Source organism: Anomaloglossus baeobatrachus, chromosome 1 (assembly GCF_048569485.1).
Source record: "Anomaloglossus baeobatrachus isolate aAnoBae1 chromosome 1, aAnoBae1.hap1, whole genome shotgun sequence".
Taxonomy (NCBI): domain Eukaryota; kingdom Metazoa; phylum Chordata; class Amphibia; order Anura; family Aromobatidae; genus Anomaloglossus; species Anomaloglossus baeobatrachus.
This window is the reverse complement of record NC_134353.1, coordinates 503524644-503547625: the sequence shown is the minus strand read 5'-3', so window position 1 is coordinate 503547625 and position 22982 is coordinate 503524644. Positions and strand designations below refer to the sequence as shown.

At 47.2% G+C, this 22982-nt stretch overlaps 1 protein-coding gene across 1 annotated transcript in view; it reads left to right on the top strand.

The window, feature by feature from the left end:
• The first annotated feature begins 5732 nt into the window (after window positions 1-5732).
• The window catches only part of DCAF10 (DDB1 and CUL4 associated factor 10), a 29565-nt gene continuing 12315 nt past the window's right edge, over window positions 5733-22982 (top strand). The window contains exons 1-4 of the mRNA XM_075338703.1: window positions 5733-6340; window positions 11259-11372; window positions 15739-15936; window positions 21980-22182. Of these exons, the coding sequence (XP_075194818.1) occupies window positions 6006-6340; window positions 11259-11372; window positions 15739-15936; window positions 21980-22182 (850 nt within the window). The 5' untranslated portion in view covers window positions 5733-6005. The remainder of the gene's footprint in view (window positions 6341-11258; window positions 11373-15738; window positions 15937-21979; window positions 22183-22982) is intronic.

The window sequence follows — 22982 nt, the reverse complement described above, 5'->3', positions numbered from 1 at the left end:
TGGAGAGGGTCCAACAGGCAAAAATATTCACCAAATTAGACCTCCGTGGGGCATATAATCTGCTTCGTATACGTCCCGGAGACGAGTGGAAGACCGCGTTCCGATGTCGGTACGGACATTTTGAGTACCTAGTGATGCCTTTTGGACTTTGTAACGCTCCCGCGGCATTTCAACATCTAGTTAACGATATTTTTAGGGATATCATGGACCAATTCATGGTGATCTATCTGGACGATATCCTAATCTTTTCTGATTCTTTACAGGAACACCAGGAGCATGTTAAGACCGTACTTACCCGTCTGAGGGAAAACCATCTGTACATTAAACTGGAGAAATGCGAGTTCCACTGCTCACAAATACAATTCTTAGGTTATGTCATCTCTCCTCAGGGACTGAACATGGAATCTAGCAAGATACAAGCCATTCTCGACTGGCCGGAACCGGGAAACATCAAAGAGGTACAACGCTTTGTCGGTTTTGCCAACTTTTACCGACGCTTTATCCGTAACTTTTCAGAGATTGTTCGTCCCATCACTCTGTTAACCAAAAAAGGACAGAAGTTTGTGTGGTCCGCCCAGGCCCAGGAAGCATTCCATCGTCTCAAGGTATGTTTTACCTCAGCGCCAATATTGGTACATCCGAATCCCGCACTTCCCTTTATCGTGGAGGTTGACGCTTCCGACTATGCATTAGGGGCCATTCTGTCTCAAAGGACCGGGGACAAGAGTCTCTTGCATCCGTGTGCCTTCTTTTCCCGCCGGTTGTCCCCTGCAGAAAGGAACTATGACATTGCGGACAAGGAATTATTGGCGATTATTTCCGCTTTCAAGGAGTGGAGACACCACTTACAGGGAGCCGCACAGCAAGTGATAGTACTCACGGATCATCGTAATCTGGAATTTCTTAAGTCTGCCAGGTGCCTGTCTCCACGGCAAGCCCGTTGGAGCCTATTTCTTAACCAATTCAATTTTATCGTTACATACCGTCCAGGTTCACGTAATGGGAAAGCCGATGCCTTGTCCCGAATCCACGCCGTGGACTCCGTGCCTGGAACCCCGTCTCAGACCGTGTTATCGGATGCCAATTTCGTTGGAGTAATCCAGGACCAGGACTTGTGGAAGGACATCAAGCTGGCCTATGATGGTGACGTATTTCTTGCCGCCCCCCCGAATGATGTAACTCTTGTTCTTCGGAATGGTGTGTGGTTGAGAGAGCGACGCATTTATGTCCCGGAGGCCGTAAGACTTCGGGTTCTCAAGTTGGTTCATGACTCCGTGTTGGCCGGTCATAGGGGGGTACAGAAGACGCAGGAATTTCTGAGCCGGTTTTTCTGGTGGCCTACCTGTTTAAAGGACGTGAAGGACTATGTCCACTCATGTGTGGTTTGTGCCCGGTGCAAGGTCCCTCGTGTGGCTCCTACGGGACTCCTCCAACCGTTACCCGTGCCATCTCGCCCTTGGGGGTCTATCTCCATGGATTTTATTGTGGAGTTGCCAGTCTCAGGCGGGCATAATACCATTTTAGTGGTGGTGGATCGATTGACTAAAGCTGCTCACTTCATTCCGTGTACCGGTCTTCCCTCAGCCGCAGAGACAGTGGATTTGGTTATCCAGAACGTATTCCGATTGCATGGGGTACCAGACGAGATCATCTCCGATCGGGGCGTGCAGTTCACGTCTAGATTCTGGAAGGGGTTTTGTACGGCACTCCAGATTGATGTCTGTTTGTCTTCTGCATACCATCCTCAGACAAATGGGCAAACCGAGCGGACAAATCAAACCCTGGAACAATACCTTCGCTGTTATGTCAGCCATCTCCAAGACGATTGGTTGAAGATGCTTCCGTTGGCGGAGTTCTCCTACAACAACACTCAGAGCAGCTCCACTAAGGTAACGCCCTTTTTCGCTAACCTGGGTTACCATCCGACTATTTTGCCTAGGTCACCGGTTGCGGTTTCGGTGCCAGCGGTGGAGGACAGATTGACAGAACTACGACAAAATCTGGAGGTTCTAAAGGACACCGTGGCTACGGCCCAGGAGCGTTACAAGAGGTCGGCAGACACTCACCGGAAACCGGCACCCATGTACAAGGTAGGGGACTCTGTATGGTTATCCACCAAAAACCTGAGATTGGGTGTTCCTTCGCAGAAGCTGGGACAAAAATTCATCGGTCCGTTTAAGATCACCGGGATCGTGAGCCCTGTGGCCTGTCGGCTACGGTTACCGCACCATCTAAAGGTACACCCGGTCTTTCATGTGTCTCTCCTCAAACCCGTTTCCCCTAATACGTTTCATGGTCGTGTTGTGCCTCCTCCTCCGCCTGTGATGGTCGACGGCGAGGAGCAGTTCGTGGTTGAGGACATTATTGACTCCCGGCTCCATCGTCGTCGGCTTCAGTATCTGGTACGTTGGCAGGGGTACGCCCCCGAGGACGATTCCTGGGAACCGGTGGGTAACATTCGGGCACCCCGGAAGATTGCTCAGTTTCATCAACGTTTCCCGGACAAGCCAGGCCCTGATCCGTCCTGAGGCCGTCTCTGGGGGGGGGGAGTAATGTCAGGTTTCCGGGTTTTCCAGTTCTCTGTTGAAAAAGCTTGCCCTCAGTTAACATGGAGTTTACTGTTCTGTTGCCCTACTTCCTGTCCAGCTGCTTAAAAGGCCGCCTCTAAACCTAGTCCAGTGCCTGAGTATACTGCTTGCTGTGTGCTCCTGCTTTGCTGCTGCTAATCCTGTTAGCCTTTGGATCCTCCTAAAGACTACCGACCGACCGACTCTGGACCTTACCCGGTTTCTCAAGTTGTGCCCGGATTCCGTCTGCCATCTTCGGTTAGCACTCTGCCCGGTTCTCTCTGGTTCGTAACCACTCTGGACATTCATCCCGTACGGACACTCCTGGACTTTTACCGTTTGCCCCTTGTGTCCCGGCTGCTGCGCATTTAGGCCTTCCGGGGTGATTGCCGGACAGTCCCTGTATAGGGGTTCGCTCTGGTGGTCTCCCTGGGGGAGTCCGGTGCGTGGCCCCGGGAATTCCCTTCGCTCCGTTTTGGGAAAGTATTGTGTGTATTTGTACTGCTGTGTTTTCCGTTGTGTATCCGTGGTTACATATTATAAAATATCTTGTACCAAGAACTCGTCTCTGATTGTCATTGCCCTACGCTATCGAAATCCTCAGAACATATATAAGTATTACAGAATGACTTGATCGACATCCGCGGCCACCGCGGACGGTTCATCACCGCTGGCCATCTCCTCTTTCAGTGGCATTATGGGCGCTGCCGCTCGTGTGACCGGAGAGGCTCTTGCTGCGTCCGCATTACCTTCATCTGGCGGGGGAAGCGCAACTACGCTCCCATCATCCGGTGCCGACATCTTCCTGCTGCCCCTTAGTTTTCGTCACCGACCTCTCTGGAACAGGGGATCACTGGGAACTTCCGGGTCCGGCCACTACCGGTTACCGGCCGCGCTTTCTGGACGAGGGGCGGGGCTTCGGCATTGCGCCCTTTTGCTAGGAATGATGGCGCAGTTGTTGCCTTCAGGCGCCAAAATGGCGTCAAAATGCCGGCAATTCAAACGGACAGTCACAGCACAGTTTGGAACATTTCTGCAAGGCGCACGTCACCCGGTCTAATGGGTCCAGTCCTTATCCTGTTCGTGACGCCAAATAAGATTCAAGGTGTACCGCCCCGGTATTGATCGGGCTGCTTGGATTCGATATCGTGGTGGTTCAAGGGGCCCAGACCCGGGTTGGCGGACACTTTGATCCGTGAAAAGGGGGTATTTACAGGGGAGAAGTTTGTGATGCCACCTGTGGGTTGTGGTAATGGGAGTACCACCACTGCTGTAAGGAGTACCGGGGCAGATGGAGTTAAGAAGCTTGATGTTAGTCCCTCCACAGATAGGGATGGCCCCGGGCTCAGGGGTGTTGGTGGTTGCTTGGTAGAGCAGGGTGCAGGGGTTCAGAGTACTCACTTTGGATAGTTGTGGTGCTAGATGAGGATTATAAAGGCGACACACACGCTGCAAGAAAACCAAGTTCTCTGTGTGCCACAGTCACTGCTCCCAGTCACTTGGCAATCCGGAGCCTACCTCCGTGCACAATTTAGTTGTCTGTTTGTGGCCCCGTGGCTTGAAGCTGTCAGGGCCCCGCTCACTTTGTGAAGTGTAGCTGTGATCTTAAGGGCTGGCACTTGGGACTTCAGTGGGCTGCTTTTTGGCTGGAAAACCCTGTCCCCCTCGTTGTGGTGATGCCTCAATCTCTGAGCTCTGTAGAAAGGTCCCTGAAGGTCTTCTTCCTCTGCAGGTTAATTGTCAGGATGTTGAATCGGCTCCTGACCTAGGGACCTGTACCCCGTCGTGCTCGGTACTGGTCAGTTTCTTTTGGGCTTGCTGGTGCCGACAGTCCTCCTACACTATGTCTGTTGCATCCCTTTCCAATGTCACTGCCACTGGTCCCCGACTCCTCAGGTCCCGGACCACCATCTGCGACCCAACCTCGGTCTAGCTCCCCGGGAGCTCACTATCTCCCAGCTCCTCTCTCTTTGAGAGCTCTCACTACTCTCTTGCTTCCTCCCTCCCACCAGTCTGCCTGACCTCTAGGTGGGTGGCCCTTTTCCAGCTAGACCAACCCACTGGTGTGTCTGACAGGACATGATGTGAGGTGTTGATTGGGATTTGTGGTGCTGATGGTAGTGATACCGATTTCTTAGGAACCTGGAACCATGGGGGGTAGGCCCTGCACCCTGGGTAAGGATGCAGTACCCTGTAGCACCCTGATGTACTCAGGGGCGCCACAAGGGTGCTTGGAGCAGTGATCACTGTCTGCAGAGAAAACTCAGGAACGCCAGTGCTGTCAATCATTAGTGAAGGAGGTGGAAACATGCAAAAACAGTGGGCGGAAGAGTGCACTAAGTAGGCGTACACCAAGCATCCTAATTAGCATATGTTTATTACTCTTTAGTTTCTGCAGCATGGAGGCAGCAACTAGAACATTAGAGATATGATTGTTATAGGTGTATGCCCTGTAAGGCGATGTGCTTAGTTTATATTGCCAGTTTGGGCTGTCCGACTGCCTCTAAATGTGTCTCTGTTGTGAACTCAGATGAGTAATGGCTGGGAGTAGTTGTCACGCTGGTCTGGGCCAGACGGAGAAGATGGGATAAGTGAAAGGACACCAGCTGTGAGTCAGTACATATTCCGTATTGTTGTATGGTCTCCAGGACTGCCATATACCACGATATGGTCACCGTGTGGTCTTTTGGTCTTTGTATACTGTATCTTTTATGCAGTGACAGCATTGTAGGTTTGAATAGCTTTTCCCTTTGTTCAGCCCTCCCAGGTGTAGTCCCACTAGTGTGCTCCATTGATGCAGGCACATGTGTAGTTCTCCAGATTGACCAGTAGATGTCCCTCATGCTCTCCTTGCTATGCAGTCAGTGAACTTCTGGTGTTCTTGAGAACTGCGGTTATTTTCCAGTTTCTTGCCGTTCTGCAGGTTACTATGGAGGAATGTGAGATGAAGGCATAGCTGCAGACGAATATTTGCTCTACTATTCCCCGCTGAAGACCGTCCTGTGCAACAAATCAGCGGCTGCAGAACACTCCGTGACGTCAGAGTCCACAGCCAGCACCGGAAGTACTTGTTCGGCCATGTTTGTTTTGGGCAACGGAACCATACTAGTATTATCGATACCATGCCGTACTTCTTGTGTGCGCGGACACATATGCAGTGGTGCCGGCACACGGGTGGAAATAGACCCCATGGCCTGCATATAGTGCTCGGAAAGTCGGGCATCTGGTATCGGCGCGATGTGATGACGTAGTAAGGCCCCCGCCCCCTTTGCGAGCGGCGCATCATACGATCAGCGAGAAGCCTGGACTGGTAACGTCGGCTCTCCAACACGAGCGAAGTAGCGGGGAAGGCGCAGCGGCCATGCTCCTGTGCACCGCGCCACCTCCCAGGCTCCGGACACCATAGCAGTGCGGCTCCAGCGGCGGGAAGGCGGGAGAATGAGCGGCACAAGGGACGAGAGGCCGGAGGACCCCGCGGATGAAGATGTCAGTGATGACAGAGAGGAGGAACCGCAGCCCAGCGCAGAGCCGACTAGCCCCGCCCCTGCGGAGCCGACCACTGACAGCGTCACCACCTGTGCGGACAGTTCTGTCGGGAGCTTGTTTTACTGGCTGAAAGGCAGATGCCTGGGCCGGGGTCTGTGTGTGGACCCAGCCCGGGACAATTACTGGGCTATGACCAGTCTGTACCGCTCCATTCAGCCCGCGGACTCTGTGAATCTGAGCACAAGGACTCATGGAGCAGTGTTTAACCTGGAGTATTCCCCGGATGGGTAAGAGCAGCGCATCACACATACCTGTACAATACCAATTACATACATGCCTTCTCTGTCAGTCTGCAGCGGTGAGATCACCCCAACAATGCACACGACCGCTGCAGCCAATCACTGCAGTCCACTGTACTTATCAGCATCATCGCTCAGCACTGAGACGTGCTCCTCATAATATCATTGTGAGAACAAACAAGGTTCAGATTACATGTTACTAAAAGACGTTCAGCGTTCCTGAGAACAGGGGTGTGTAATTGTATAGTCACGCATCGTGAGGGAATCGGCCATCTCTACAGTCTGGCATCAGGTGCTGGTCTGGGCGATGAGCGCAGTGCTTACAAGCTCTTTCCTATAGAGTGTATCTTCAGTGCCTCTGCTTGTAATAGTGCAGAGCACACCGTCAGGCCAGCAGTGCCAGGATGGTGCAAGCGCAGGGCGTTCCTGAAGATTAACGGTGAGACAGCCCCCTTGTAGGAGGATTCCGTCCTTTAAAGGGGGGGTCTGGCACTTAGTTTTTATGGTACATTGTAAAACAAAAAAACAGGCAGGTAGTTGCTAACAGAGGTAGGTACCTACCTGACGTATCCGACACTGACTCCTGCTGGTGATTCAGCTGCTCCCTGTCAACAGAGCAGCTCTTTTTTCCCCACTTTGCTTTGTCAACAGGTCATAGCTGCCAGCTTCATGCTGATTGACAGCTGGCTTCTTCCAGTTAGGCAGCGGGGAGGCGGTTGTCAATCAGCATGAAGCCGGCTGTCGACAGAGAAGAGCATAACAAAGAGTTGCCCTATTGAAACGACGTCAGCAGAAGCCACTGAAACCCCAAAAGGAGCGCTCTGTGACGGCGGATGATGGCTTCGTGCACAACAGGCTGGTAGGTGGCAACTACCTGTCTAATAGTTCTGAGACACATTGGGAACAAATGCAATAACTAGTGCTGAGCGAGTGTTCGCAGCACTGCTTGTTACTCGATCGAGCATCAGGGTGCTCTGGTACTCACGGAGCTTGGCTGAGTGTCATGTCTGATATTCCATCCATGAAACAACGACCACAAAGCACAGGCTCGCTTCACTGCATGATGTGTGCAGGCCCCCGGGGAGAGCCGGTCAGAGCCCTGAACAGACCAGTCATGGACTTTCCATAATTCTTATTACTCCCGTCAAGCTCATCTAAGCGTCTGATCATCTCGAATTGAGTAGCGCTCATTTAAGCATTTTAGTGCTCGCCCATCACTAGGTATAACCCTATGTACTGGTACATGATTCCTAGTCGCAGGGTGACATTTTTACATCCTCACAGCAGGGACATTGAAACCTTACACAGTTCTCATTGATATCAGAGGGCTGTCCATATAGTGTACATACGATGCTGCACAAACGTTTTTAGGCAGCAGTGGGAAAATGCTGCACAGTAGGAATGCTTTCATAAATGGCGGTGTTAAAGGGAACCAAACATCAGCATTTTCCTATATAAGGTGCAGCCAGTGCAGTACTGGCACTATCAGGCACAGTGTGTACATACCATCAGGGGGCAGCTCGGGTGTTTAGGCAGTGAAATTCAACTTTATAAAGTTTGAAAATTCAAGCACTTTTTGACTGACGTGTGCACCTCTCCAGATAATGTCCGGGCGGGTTATGCACGTGTATCCCCGCCCCCCCGCCGCCTGTTTCTCCCTTTCACTGGCCGTATGTAAATTTCTAATTTTCTGTTACATGGCGTCTGAGTCAGCGCCTGCGCATAGCGCTTATCTCCGGCGCCATGTTTCTGAAGCCCACAGTTATGGTGCATGAGAGGACGGCGCATGAGAGGGCGGCGCATGCGCCCTCGCTTCTTCAGATCTGTTGTGACCGCAGGAGCGTGCGTGGTCACAACAGGACTGGAGAATAGCTAATCTTACCCTGATTAGCTGCAGCAGACGTCTGCTACGATATCGTCTGCTGCAGCTAATCGGTAAGATCATCTGTTTTCCAGTCCTGTTGTGACCGTGCGCGCTCCTGCAGTCACAACAGATATGAAGAAGCGAGGGCGCATGCGCCGCCCTCTCATGCACCATAATACTGTGGGCTGCAGACCAGAAACATGGCGCCAGAAATGAGCGCTATGCGCAGGTGGTAAATCAGACGCCGTGTAACTGAAGATTAGAAATTTACATACGGCCAGAGGGAGGGAGGAACAGGCGGCGGGGGGGCAGGGATACAAGTGCATAACCCGCCCGGACATTAGCAGAGAGGTGCGCACGTCAATCAAAAAGTGCATGAATTTTCAAACTTTATAAAGTTGGATTTCACTGACTAAACACCCGAGCTGCCCACTAATGGTATGTACAGCCTGTGCCTGATAGTGCCAGTACTGGCTGCACGTTATACACGAAAATCCCGATGTTTGGTTCCCTTTAATAGTGTATGAACAAGAGAGAAATGTAAATCATGTCGATATTTGATGTGACCGCTTCTTGCCTTCAGCAACGAAGTATCAATTCTTCTAGGTCCACTTGTACACAGCTCTGGTAGAATCTATGCAGGAAGATTGTTCCAAACATCTTGGAGAACTAACCACAGATCTTCAGTGACTGTAGACGCGTGCAAAGCCTGTCTCTTTGTGTCCCCAGACTGACTCCAGAGACTTTGATGAAAGGGTGGTGACGCCAAGTGTTGATGTGACCTACATTTCTCTTTTGTGCATTCACTTTGCGTTTTATTAATTGATAGTTTATTTTTATCACTTCATTTATTAACGCATTCTCAGGGGTACATTCACACGCAGTTTTTGCTGCTTTTTTTGGGTAGTTGGGAAAAAGGCAGTGTTTTGCAGCAAAGTACATGATTACCTTGTGAAATGAGTGCATGAAAACGTGTAATGTGTATCATTTTTCATGTAGAATAAAATGCTGCTGTAAACCCTCTGTATGAACATACCCTTATTTTACTTCCCCAGACCTGCCTACAAAGTTTGCACAATATGGTATATGCGCAGTCTTCCCGCGTGGGGTATATTTTTCCCGAGCTGCCTTTGCTCTGGTTTATAGTTGAGGGAGCTGGGCAGGGGAACCTCCTTTTATTATTTTAGAATTCACTTTTTGGGTCTTTTTAGAATGTTTTGGGTGTTTTGTTTTTTTTTCTCTAAATCAGACAAGCCCCGTCCATATAGAAAACAAGTGTGCTAGCGGGATACCACCTTTGTGCACTATTACACATAACACTATGGAATTCATGACTGGCATGTTGTTTGGATTGCATAGCAATAAAGTATTTATTTCTGCATGCATTTGTATATTTTGGACCTTACACACCAGGGAGTTCAGTGTCCTGCGTACAGACTAATTATAAAGAAGTTAGAAATTTTACACAGATATATCTTTATACTGACTGGGGTTTTAACTCTGCTTAAGGTCACTAAATGGTTACATGACAATCTTCTGCCCTCCACTTGGAGGAGCAGCACGCCGTTACCCTCCACCAGGGGGAGCACGCCGCCACTGCCCTCCACCAGGGGGAGCACGCCGCCGCTGCCCTCCACCAGGGGGAGCACGCCGCCGCTGCCCTCCACCAGGGGGAGCACGCCGCCGCTGCCCTCCACCAGGGGGAGCACGCCGCCGCTTCCCTCCACCAGGGGGAGCACGCCGCCGCTTCCCTCCACCAGGGGGAGCACGCCGCCGCTTCCCTCCACCAGGGGGAGCACGCCGCCGCTTCCCTCCACCAGGGGGAGCACGCCGCCACTGCCCTCCACCAGGGGGAGCACGCCGCCACTGCCCTCCACCAGGGGGAGCACGCCGCCACTGCCCTCCACCAGGGGGAGCACGCCGCCACTGCCCTCCACCAGGGGGAGCACGCCGCCAGTGCCCTCCACCAGGGGGAGCACGCCGCCAGTGCCCTCCACCAGGGGGAGCACGCCGCCAGTGCCCTCCACCAGGGGGAGCACGCCGCCACTGCCCTCCACCAGGGGGAGCACGCCGCCGCTGCCCTCCACCAGGGGGAGCACGCCGCCGCTTCCCTCCACCAGGGGGAGCACGCCGCCGCTTCCCTCCACCAGGGGGAGCACGCCGCCGCTTCCCTCCACCAGGGGGAGCACGCCGCCACTGCCCTCCACCAGGGGGAGCACGCCGCCACTGCCCTCCACCAGGGGGAGCACGCCGCCACTGCCCTCCACCAGGGGGAGCACGCCGCCAGTGCCCTCCACCAGGGGGAGCACGCCGCCAGTGCCCTCCACCAGGGGGAGCACGCCGCCAGTGCCCTCCACCAGGGGGAGCACGCCGCCACTGCCCTCCACCAGGGGGAGCACGCCGCCACTGCCCTCCACCAGGGGGAGCACGCCGCCACTGCCCTCTACTATGTGGAGCTTACTGGAGGTTTTCCTATAGAATTTTAATGAGTCTTATATAAAACCATACTTGTACAATAAAGTCTGCCTTGTTATGGTGCAGGCTGCCATAATGTTATTATTTAACAGAGGCTGGGAGCTTTTTAGTAGAGAAATAATGATTAATTGGCACAGCGAGGATTTGGGTAATCTATAGTGGCACGTTTGCTATTTGTTCTCATCCCTGTTAATAATTGCCCCAGTATAAAGGGTGCTTTACACGCTACGACATCACTAGCAATCTCGTTAGCGATGTGACACACCAGATCGCAGATGCGATCTGCCGAGATCACACACAGGTCGTTTTTGTAGCGCCGGTCACATGTGCGATCTGGCGTGTTACATCGTTAACGAGATTGCTAGCGATGTCGTAGCGTGTAAAGCACCCTTAAGAGGCTTGTGTGATTTGGTATCCTTCTCGCCAGTATCCTACTTTTCTGGTTCTGATGGATATTTCCCTCAATCAGGAAATCAATCACCAGATCTGATCCTGCCGTTCATGTATGCTACTCATATGATTTACCATATTCTATATCTGATGCTTTTTTTCTTTATTTTTTTTCAGCTCTGTACTGACAGTTGCATGTGAACAAACAGAAGTCCTACTATTTGACCCCCTGTCTTCAAAGCACATAAAGACCTTATCAGAAGCACATGAAGATTGTGTAAATAACATCAGGTCAGTGACAGGCATACATTTGTTCTACATCTCAAAAAGATGGCTCTGTGTGTAATGCTAGGTTTACTCTAGACATGGTGGCCATTAAATGCCAATCTGCTCTTTGTTTGGCGGTCACTAGACAGGCAGACCTCGCTTCCAATGCACTCAGATCAACTAGTATTAAATCGTTTTATGCACGTAGGCGATCATTTTTTTTCGGAAGAATGTGTTCTTTACAAGGGATAATGTGCTGCCGAGAATTATTTTTAAGCAAGCTTCGAAATCATTTTGCCTGATAAACACATGTTTTGGTGATTGACAGTCTGTTTACATTGGACGACTATCAGGAATATAAACAGTGCATGACACGTTCTACGTCATTCACATAGGCCGGCATTGAGGTCCTGCGCAGGCGCACTTTGATCGTCCCTGAGTAGGGCAGATCAAAGTATTGTAGTGCGCCTGCGCAGGACCTCAATGCTGGCGAGTGTAGATGACGTAGCCAGGCTTCAGAAGAAGGAGGACAAAGATGGCCGAAAGAAGAGGCTTCGGTACCAGAGAACAGACACCTGTCCGAGCAGTCTGCACCGCCCCCTTAGGTGAGTATGATAAAGTGATTTTTATGTTCTACACAGCGGCCTGGGCTCTTATATACAGCATGTTAGAATGCTGTATATAAGAGCCCACTGGTGGTGGCCGCAGCTTATAGTCACCAAATCTGGTGACAGGTTCCCTTTAAGCTTCATGGAAATAGTCTGGGGGCATTTACTATTTTTACCTTCTCTTTACTGCACCTCTGTCATATGCACATATGGGGGATTTTTAGTGTGTGTTTCACATAGAAAAAACCCGTATCATATGAGTACTTATGAGCATGGTGCTTAAAATCTTCAAACTTCTATGGATTTGTTCCAGATTTTCTGCAGGTTGAACCTATTGCGACATCTGCAATTGTAAGTCATTTGGAGACAGTTTCAGGCCACACATGCATTTTAATACATCTGATGAGTTCACATCAGCCTCATGTACACACCCGAATACTCCCTTCCATTTGTGCCTTACATCCTTTTAACCGTCTATATTCATGTTAGTAAGAAGTAAACAACAGAAGAGTAAGACTGCAGGATCAGACTTCATACAGTGCTGGCCAAAAGTATTGGCACCCCTGCAATTCTATCAGAGAATACTCTGTTTCTTCCTGAAAATGATAATAATACCAAAGAATTTGTGATTGCAATCTTCATTTAATTTGTCGTCAATGAAAAAAAAAAACAAAATATGTCAAAGTCAAATTGGATATAATTCTACACCAAACATAAAAAAGGGGTGGACAAAAGTATTGGCACTGTTTGAAAAATCATGTGATGCATCTCTAATTTGTGTAATTAACAGCACCTGTAACTTACCTGTGGCACCTAACAGGTGTTGGCAATAACTAAATCACACTGTAGCCAGTTGACATGGATTAAAGTTGACTCAAGCTCTGTCCTGTGTCCTTATGTGTACCACATTGAGCATGGAGAAAAGAAAGAAGACCAAAGAACTGTCTGAGGACTTGAGACTCCAAATTGTGAGGAGGCATGAGCAATCTCAAGGCTACAAGTCCATCTCCAAAGACCTGAAAGTTCCTGTGTCTACGGTGCGCAGTGTCATCAAGAAGTGTAAAGCGCATGGCACTGTGGATCACCTCCCTAGATGTGGAAGGAAAATAAAAATTGACGAGAGATTTCAACGCAAGATTGTGCGGATGGTGGATAAAGAACCTCGACTAACATCCAAACAAGTTCAAGCTGCCCTGCAGTCCGAGGGTACAACATTGTCAACCCGTACTATCCGTCAGCATCTGAATGAAAAAGGACTGTATGGTAGGATACCCAGGAAGACCCCACTTCTTACCCTGAGACATAAAAAAGCCTGGCTGGAATTTGCCAAAACTTACCTGAGAAAGCCTAAAACGTTTTGGAAGAATGTTCTCTGGTCAGATGAGACAAAAGTAGAGCTTTTTGGGAAAAGCCATCAACATAGAGTTTACCGGAAGAAAAAAAAGAGGCATTCAAAGAAAAGAACACGGTCCCTACAGTCAAACATGGCGGAGGTTCCCTGATGTTTTGGGGGTTGCTTTGCTGCCTCTGGCACTGGACTGCTTGACCGTGTGCATGACATTATGAAGTCTGAAGACTACCAACACATTTTGCAGCATAATATAGGGCCCAGTGTGAGAAAGCTGGGTCTCCCTCAGAGGTCATGGGTCTTCCAGCAGGACAATGACCCAAAACACACTTCAAAAAGCACTAGAAAATGGTTTGAGAGAAAGCACTGGAGACTACTAAGGTGGCCAGCAATGAGTCCAGACCTGAATCCCATAGAACACCTGTGGAGAGATCTCAAAATGGCAGTTTGGAGAAGTCACCCTTCAAATCTCAGGGACCTGGAGCAGTTTGCCAAAGAAGAATGGTCTAAAATTCCAGCAGAGCATTGTAAGAAACTCATTGATGGTTACCGGAAGCGGTTGTTCGCAGTTATTTTGGCTATAGGTTGTGCAACCAAGTATTAGGCGAAGGGTGCCAATACTTTTGTCTGGCCCATTTTTGGAGTTTTGTGTGAAATGATCAATGATTTGATTTTTGTTTCATTCTCTTTTGTGTTTTTTCATTGCAAGCAAAATAAATGGAGATGATAATACCAAAGAATTTGTGATTGCAATCATTTTCAGGAAGAAACTGAGTATTCTCTGACAGAATTGCAGGGGTGCCAATACTTTTGGCCATCACTGTAGTTTACTTGTAGTCTGTTACCATGGAGACACAATTGTTTGCATTGCAGCTATACGCAAAGCTGTTTTTTTTTTTTTTTCAGATGTATGGGGCAATTAAAAAAAAAAAGGTTTAAAAGGTTGGTAAACCTTTTACTGCTAAGGACATTTATAATATAACTTGCCTGTAAAAAAAAAAAAAAATATGCTGCAACTAGAATATAAGGGTCAGAACCTGGTTAGTGTCCTATAAAATCTTTAAATCACACCTTTGACATTATATCAGGATCAGAGTTCTAGGTGCAGTACTTTGCTGAAGGACTGGGTTGATGTTGAGGAGTGGGATGGAAACTTTTACTTTCTGGCTATAGGCCTGTTTATAGGAAGTAGAAGCCAGAAGGAAGATCACTGTCATCTCCATCGCTATTCAGCCGTCCAGTGACCCTAGGGGGCGATGTATGAAGTTTTCTTTATCGAAAACCCTTTTAAAAATCAGGTCCTGTGTAAAGATGAGCAAATGATCCTGTGCCTAATAGAATCTACTAAGTACTGTATCTTATGACTCAACGTGAGTTTTCCCAGTTACACAAGTTATGCCCTATTTACAAGATTGGGGATAATTTACTGATTGCTGCTGCTACAAGTGCTGGGACCACCAGTAATCCCAAGAATGAGGCTCAAGAATCTCCAAGAAAAGGGCTCTGTGGAGTCTGGTCTTGAATAAGCGGAGAAGTGCACGCTCAACAATTGCTTTATCTATTGTCTTTGTGACCACTGGAGAAAGCCAAGCACAAGCTCAGCTATTTCCAACAGTTCCACTGACCACAAATAGAGCGGAGACTGAGCATGTGCACCATTGCTTCATCCACAATGGGGCTCAGCAGAGCCCCTTCCTTGGGATCGCTATGTCTCAGAGGATGAGCCTCCAAAAATCAGTAAGTTATACCCTACCATAAGCCTCCTTTAAGGCCCTGTTCACATTTCTTTCGCAATTTTGCCATGAGGCTTTAGTTATTTTTGATGGTCAGAATAGGGTAGCATGCAATAGGATTGTATCCAGATCTGACAAATGGATCTTAACTTATCCATCATGGCTTCTGTGAAAACACAATTATGTTTTGTTTGTGAAAAGTGCTTTAAAGGGGTAATGCCCCTTTAGGCTTGTATGGCATATCCACAGGTTAGATGAAGATCACACCTCCGTGACCTGCACCTACATCTAAACTGGGGCCCCTGTCCTCATCCTGCCTTATGAGCAGGCTATCGATGTAAATCGGAAAACCCTTTTAATTGTTCCCTGTTAGACTAAAAGCCAGTGCTGCCTATCATAATAGAGTAACATGCCAATTGTCTCTCCAGGACAGGAGACAAACTCTAGCGCAGCGCCACCTATTGGAAGTAGCGATCCTAAAAGTTAAATTTGGATTTTTAACAATCCTTTACATATAACTTAGGATATATATGCCAGATCAGAATCCCAATTTGCAGACACGGTGTTTTGGGGTGCTTGCCCCTCGTCAGTGCAAAGTATGGGGTGTCTGATCTGGCTCATGAGAAAGCTATGTGGGGATCACGGGGAGTAACATGCTGCACCCATCTTCAGAACAATAACCAATTTTACTTTTTGCACAGGTTTCTGGACAACAGAATGTTTGCCACCTGCTCAGATGATACCACAATAGCCCTGTGGGACCTGAGAAAGCTAAACACTAAGGTGTGCACACTACACGGGCATACCAGCTGGGTAAAGAACATAGAATTTGATACCAATACAAGGCTTTTGGTAACGTCTGGATTTGATGGCAACGTCATAATCTGGGATACAAATAGGTGAGTTAAGGATTTTATGTTGTCATTTTAATCTATATAAGAAGACACATAGGCCCTGTGCGCATGCTGCAGATTTTACCGCGGAATTGCCGTGGATTTCGCTGAAGGAATGCTGCAGAAAATGTTTATAACATTTCTGCAGTCAATCGCCAGCAAAACCTATGGGATTAAAAAATGCTGTGCGCACACTGCATTTTTTTTTTTTTTTTGTCCCTGCGGGTTTTGCCGCTGAATTTCCGCTGCGGAATTAATGTGCATGTCACTTAATTTCAGCAGGTACCTGCGATTTTTGCCATAATGGTTAAAACACTCAGGGACCAACCTGTGGCAAAAGCGCATGCGGATTTTGGTGCATTATTTTTTTCTCAGGTGCGGGATTCTTTCAGAGGGTCTGGAATTTTCTTAAGAAAATTCCATTTTCTAGTGCGCACAAGAGCCTTATATAGATATTGTATGAGGATGATGCCGTTTCTGATGCCCAATGCGGTATAATAATAAGCAGGAAAGAGGACAAGTATGAGCATGTAATAGTAAGAGTTTAAAGCACACCAATCACCCGGATTTTCAGATTTAACCTAAAGCCAGTGCTATAATGGCACTATCAGGCTGATTCTATACATACCTTTAGGTGTCAGCTCGGATGTATAGGTTTTGAAACACAAAGTAAAGTTTGTAAAATGAGCAGCTTTTTGAATGACAGCAGCTGCCAATCAGATGAAGCTGGGGTGGATATTCATAGTGATTCCGCCCCCCCCCTGCCTATCCATCCTCCTGCTTTTATTTATGCTAATTCTAATATAGAATCATTTTACTAACTGACTAGAAGGACCTTGCTGACATCATACCCATGTGACCAGAAGGGTCGGGGCCTCAGCCAACAGAAAAATAATGTTGCTTCCTGGTATAAGCTGTGTTGGCTGAGGTCCCCGCCCCCTCTGGTCACATGGGTATGATGTCAGTAAAACTATTCTATAATAGAATTAGCATAAATAAAAGAGGAAGGAACAGGCATGGGGTTAGAAATCACTATCAAACCCCACCCTAGCTATTACCTGATCCACAGCTGCTGTCATTCAAGAAGCTGCTCATTTTACAAACTTTACTTGCTTATATTTCAAAACCTGTACATCCGAGCTGACCACTAAAGGTATGTATAGAATCAGCCTGAGCGTGCCAGTATAGCACTGGCTTTAGGTTATATAGGAAAGTCCTGGTGATTGGTGCGCTTTAAAGGGAGTCTGTCACCCCTGAAATGCAAATGAACTACTTATATAGGCATGTAGGGGACTTGGGGTCCAATTCCGTAAAGCTGTCATGCCAGAATTCTGTTGTAAAAGCTTTCAAAAGTTGCAAACTTTTGCCACAACTTTTTTTTTTTTTTTTTGACCGTATACTCTTCAGCCATGTTCACAGTGTTATTGCCAGTATTCATCGCTGGCTTCTGGCTGCATTACAATGGCAGCCCAAGAACCAGTGATGAGAGCTGGCAATGATTTAATATGTATGTGGCTGCATTGTCCGTGCAAAGGTGCACAGTCGCTAATTGAGTTCAGCCCTGTCAATCTAGATATGACAACCGGCAGCTCTACAACTCCACATGGATAATGCAGCTGCACCATTTAGATTCATTGCTGACTGCATCCACCACTCACTACTTTGCTGCAAGCAGGAGCCAGAGATGAGAGCAGGCAATAACGTGTGTGTGGCCGCAGAGTTTAGGCAGCACTTGATTGATCGCTGTCATTCAGGATATGACTGTATGCAAAGTGAAGGGTCTGATGGTGCACGGAGCCCATGGCCATGGAGAGGGTGCAGTAAAGCACATCATTTCCATACACAATTTTTAGATAGGAAGTAAATCACTAAAACAGGTATGATTTTTATAGAGGTTAAAGGGTTATTCCCATTTCCAAGATCCTATCCCAATATGTAGTAGGTATAATAAATTAGAATGTAGTATAGTTCTTCTGATTCACTACGTCACTTACCTCATGTTCAGGGCATTGCAGGACCTTTAGGTATCCATGGTTATGACCACCCAAATAGTCACAGTTAGTTGCTCGTGGTCATAACAATGGATACCTAAGGTCCTGCAATGCCCTTCACACAAAGAAAGAGATATAGTGAATCAGAAGAATTATCCTACATTTCTAATTGGAGGTTTTTGCTATTAATAATAATAATATAATATTACTATTATTATTACTACACCTACTACATATTAGGATAGGATCTTGGAGATGGGAATACCCCTTTAAGTCCCCTACTCTTTATATGTGGTTTAGTTAGCATTTTGGGGGTGACACGCTGTAATGTGGTAATGCAAGTAATTTCATACATAGGTAATGGGTAGGGAAAGTTTAAAAATTGTGTTTTTAATATTTTTTGGGAGGAGGAGAATACAAGAAATTGACTGATGGTAAATTCTGACACTGATGAAATTCTTACCCAAAATACTGATGACAATTGCTTGTTTTTCATGCACAAGTATATATGGATGTCTGAATGAGGCCTATGTATTAGAGAAGAGTGCTGATTAGAGATGAGTGAACCCGAGGTTTGTTGTTCGGTGTTTACACAGAATTAAAAAAAAAAAATACAACAGAGTTTGGGGTTTGGGTGCTTTATGTATGCAAACTACTTGCGTGAGCATTGCGGTGCTCTGCTCAGTGGGAACCACTTGCGGTGTTTGAACGGCTCACACTGGGGATACAACGGCGTGATTTGGATTTAGTGTGCAACCAAAAATAAATATAGAAAAACCCAGCCCACCCGCCCCCAAAAGTGTTCTGTGTATGGCTGGCTGCATGTGGGCGGAGACCAAACTGCCCAAGCAGTGACTTCAAATGAAGTTGAGGTCAAGTCAGAGTCCAGAACTAAACTTTATCTAAAGTCCGGCTGCACCCGCCGAACCGAACTTCCACGGGTCCGCTCATCTCTAGTGCTTCTAATGCCTTCAATGACACATGGCATGTTTCTTTTTTTTTATTACTTAAATGATTGGATGTTTCTGTTGAATGTGTTTGGACCATTACATGTAATGATTGTGTGTGTGTGTGTGTATACACTGAGGAAAATACGTATTTGATACACTGCCGATATTGCGAATTTGCAAGTTTACCCACCTACAAAGAAAGGATAGGTCTGTCATTTTTATCGGAGGTACACTTCAACTTTGACAGACAGAATAAAAAAATAAAAAACAATAAAATCACATATAATTTTTAAATAATTAATTTTCATTTTATTGCATGAAATAAGTGTTTGTTACCATAGAAAAACAGAACTTAAATTTCACCAATCACCAGGTTTTTCGTATATAACCTAGTGCTAGTATAGCACTGGATTTATCAGGCTGATTCTATACATACATTTAGTGGTCAGCTTGGATGTATAGGATTTGACATCCAAGGAAGCAAAGTTTGTGAAATGTACATCTTTTTGATTGGTAGCAGGTAATTTCTGAGGTGAGGTTTGACAGGGATTCCCGCCTCCTGTCTGTTGTTCCGCCCCCTTTTATTTATGCTAATTTCATTATAGCATTTTACTAATGGTTGTGACTATATCCCAGTGGCTAGAAGGACTTTGGGCGTGACCGGCTTGGTTTGTGAGCGTGAGCAGCTTGGTTAGTGGCCGTGGTGATGTTTCCTTCTGTCCACTATAATGATGCAAAGGGGGGCTGAGCCCCCCAATGCACCCCCTCATCTAGGGGTCTTACCCCCAGACCCCCACTTCTATTATAATCAACTCCATGCCCACGTGAACTTAAAAAAATAATGTTGCTTCCTGGTATCAGCTATGTTGGTGGAGGCCCCCTCCCTTCTGGTCACATGGGTATGACGTCAGCAGAGGTTATTCTAGCCACTGGGATTTAGCCATTACCTTTTACTAATATCGTCTGTAAGATAGCTAGAAGAACCTCTTCTGATGTCATACCCATGTGACAAGAAGAGGCAGGGCCTCAGTTAACATAGCTGATACTAGAGAGCAACATTATTTTTCTAAGTCCACGTGGTCCTAGAGTTGACTACAATACAAGCAGGGGTCTGGGGGTAAGACCCCCAGATGGGGGATTGCAGGGAAGGGGGGTGGGCGCAAAGCTCCCCTTTGCATCATTATAGTGGACAGGAGGAAACATCGCCATGCCCACTAACCAAGCCAGTCATGCCCAAGGTCCTTCTAGCCACTTGGATATAGCCACAACCTTTAGTAAAACACTATATTGGGATTAGCATAAATAAAAGGGGGAGGGACAACAGGCAGGGGGCGGGAATCACTGTCAAACCTCACCTCAGCTAGTACCTGCTGCGCAGCTGCTGCCAATCAAAAAGCTGTACATTTCACAAACTACTTTCTTTGATTTTAAAACCTATACATCCTAGCTGACAACTAAAGGTATGTAGAGAATCAGCCTGATAGTGCCAGTATAGCACTGGGTTTAGGTTATATACCAAAACCTGGTGATTGGTGCACTTTAAATTTGGTACAGAAACCTTTGTTTGCAGTTACAGAGGTCAGACATTTCCTGTAGTTCTTGACCAAGTTTTTACACACTGCAGCAGGGATTCTAGCTCACTCCACCATACAGATATTCTCCAGATCTTTTGGTTTTGGGGCTGTTGCTAGGCAACATTGAGTTTTAGCTTCCTCCAAAGATTTTCTATTGGGTTCACGTCTGGAGACTGGGGTAGGCCACTCCAGGACCTTGAAATGCTTCTTGCAGAGCCAGTTCTTAGTTGATCTGGCTGTGTGTTTCGGGTCATTGGCATGCTGGAAGACCCATATTCAATGCTCCTACTGAGGGAAGGAGGTTGTTGGCCAAAATCTCGCAATACATGACTCCATCCATCCTCCCTTCAATACCGTGCAGTCGTCCTGTCCCCTTTGCAGAAATGCAACCTCAAACTATGATGTTTCCACCCCCATGCTTCACGGTTGGGATGGTGTTCTTAAGGTTGCACTCCTCCTTCTTCCTCTAAAAACAGTGAGTGGAGTTGATACAAAAAAAAATCTATTTTGGTCTCATCTGACCACATGCCCCCTCTGGATCATCCAGATGGTCATTGGCAAACTCAAGCAGACCTGGATATGTGGTGGCGTGAGCAGGGGGACCTTGAGTGCCTTGCAGGATTTTAATCCATGAGGGCATAGTGTGTTACTCACTGTACTCTTTGAGATTGTGGTACCACCTCTTTTCATGTCATTGACCAGGTCTTCCTCTGTAGATCTGGGCTGATTTCTCACCTTTCTCAGAATTATCCTTATTCCACAAGGTGAGATTTTGCATGGAGCCCCAGACCGAGTAATATTGACAGTCATCTTGTTTCCTTCATTTTCTAATAATTGTGGCAATGGTTGTTGCCTTCTCACCAAGTTGCTTTTCTATTGTCCTGTAGCCCATCTCAGCCTTGTGCAAGTCTATATTGTTTTCACTGGTGTCCTTAGACAGCTCTTTGGTCTTGGCCATGATGGAGAGGTTGGAGTGTGATTGAGTGTGTGGACAGGTGTCTTTTATACAGGTAACGGGTTCAAACAGGTGCAATTAATACAGGTAATGAGTGTCGGAGGGCTTTATAAAGAAAAATAACAGTTCTGTGAGAGCCAGAATTCTTGCTGGTTGGTAGGAGATCAAATACTTATTTCATGCAATAAAATGCAAATTAATTATTTTAGAATCATACAATGTGATTTTCTGGATTATTTTTTCTGAATCTGTCACAGTTGAAGTGTACCTCAGATAAAAATTGCAGACCTCTCCATTCTTTGTAGGTACAGTTATTATTATAGCGCCATTTATTCCATGTACAATAATCAGGCACAGACTGGTACAGGAGGAGAGGACCCTGCCCGCGGGGGCTCAGTCTACGAATATTGACCTAGTTTATTAAAAGAATTCAGCAGTGCCAATAATGTATTAAGATGGATACTGGAACAATAATCATTGCACAAATGACATCTAACATTTTTCTCTTGTGTTTTTTTTTTTTTTGTATCCGGTTTCTATGTTCTGTTCTTTTATTTTTTCCTTGGTTGTATTTTATAGGTGTACCGAGGATGGCTGTCCGCACAAAAAATTCTTTCATACTCGTTTCCTGATGCGCATGAGACTGACCCCCGACTGTTCCAAAATGCTGATTTCTACTTCCTCTGGTTATCTGTTAATCTTGCACGATTTAGATCTGACCAAGTCCCTAGAGGTGGGAAGTTACCCCATCTTGAGAGCAAGAAGAACAGCTTCCACATCAGGTAGAAGAAACTAAATCTACATATTGTGTGTAATAGGACCCTTGCAACTGGTTCTGTTTCCTCATACCCCATAGTGTCGTCTTTTTCTTATACCCCACTTCCAACTGGTTCTATTTGATCACATTTACTTCCGATCGTGAATTTCTGCCAGGCCACTGGACTCTCTACCCAGTCCCCTTCAATTGTGTGGCCAGAAGTAGCAGCTATCGGTGCAGAATACACTTGTGCCAACACTTGTGACTTTTTTCTTAGTTTTCTGCCCTAAAGTCCATTTCAAGCGTCATCCCTGTCCTATCAGGCACCCTGCAGAATAAATAGTATTTTTAGGGTTTATAGGGAACCTGTCAGGTGCAATATCCACCCAGAACCATGAGCAGTTCTGGGTGCATATCATTTATCCCTGCCTAACCGTCCCTGTATACACTAGCATAGATAAAGAGATCTTTAGAAAAAGTATTTCTAAAGATCCTTCATTATATGCTAATCAGTCCAGCGACTAGTTCCAAGGGCAAGAATTCCCTTGACTAGTCGGCCCCCTTAACCGCTGTGGGCGTACTAACATGCTAATGAATGCGCAGCGACGCCGCACATACCTCAGTCTTGATGATGGCCAGCGGAGGATGGATGCGCACTGGGCAAGATTCGGAGTCCCCGGGACTTCCAGTCATGCATATTATACCTCACTGAAGCTGGGAAGCCTTCACCCGCCAACAATTTAGTGCACATGATCGTAAGCCTCGGGAACTCTGGATCATGCGCAGTGCACATCCGTCCTTCGCCGGGTGCCATAAAGACTGAGG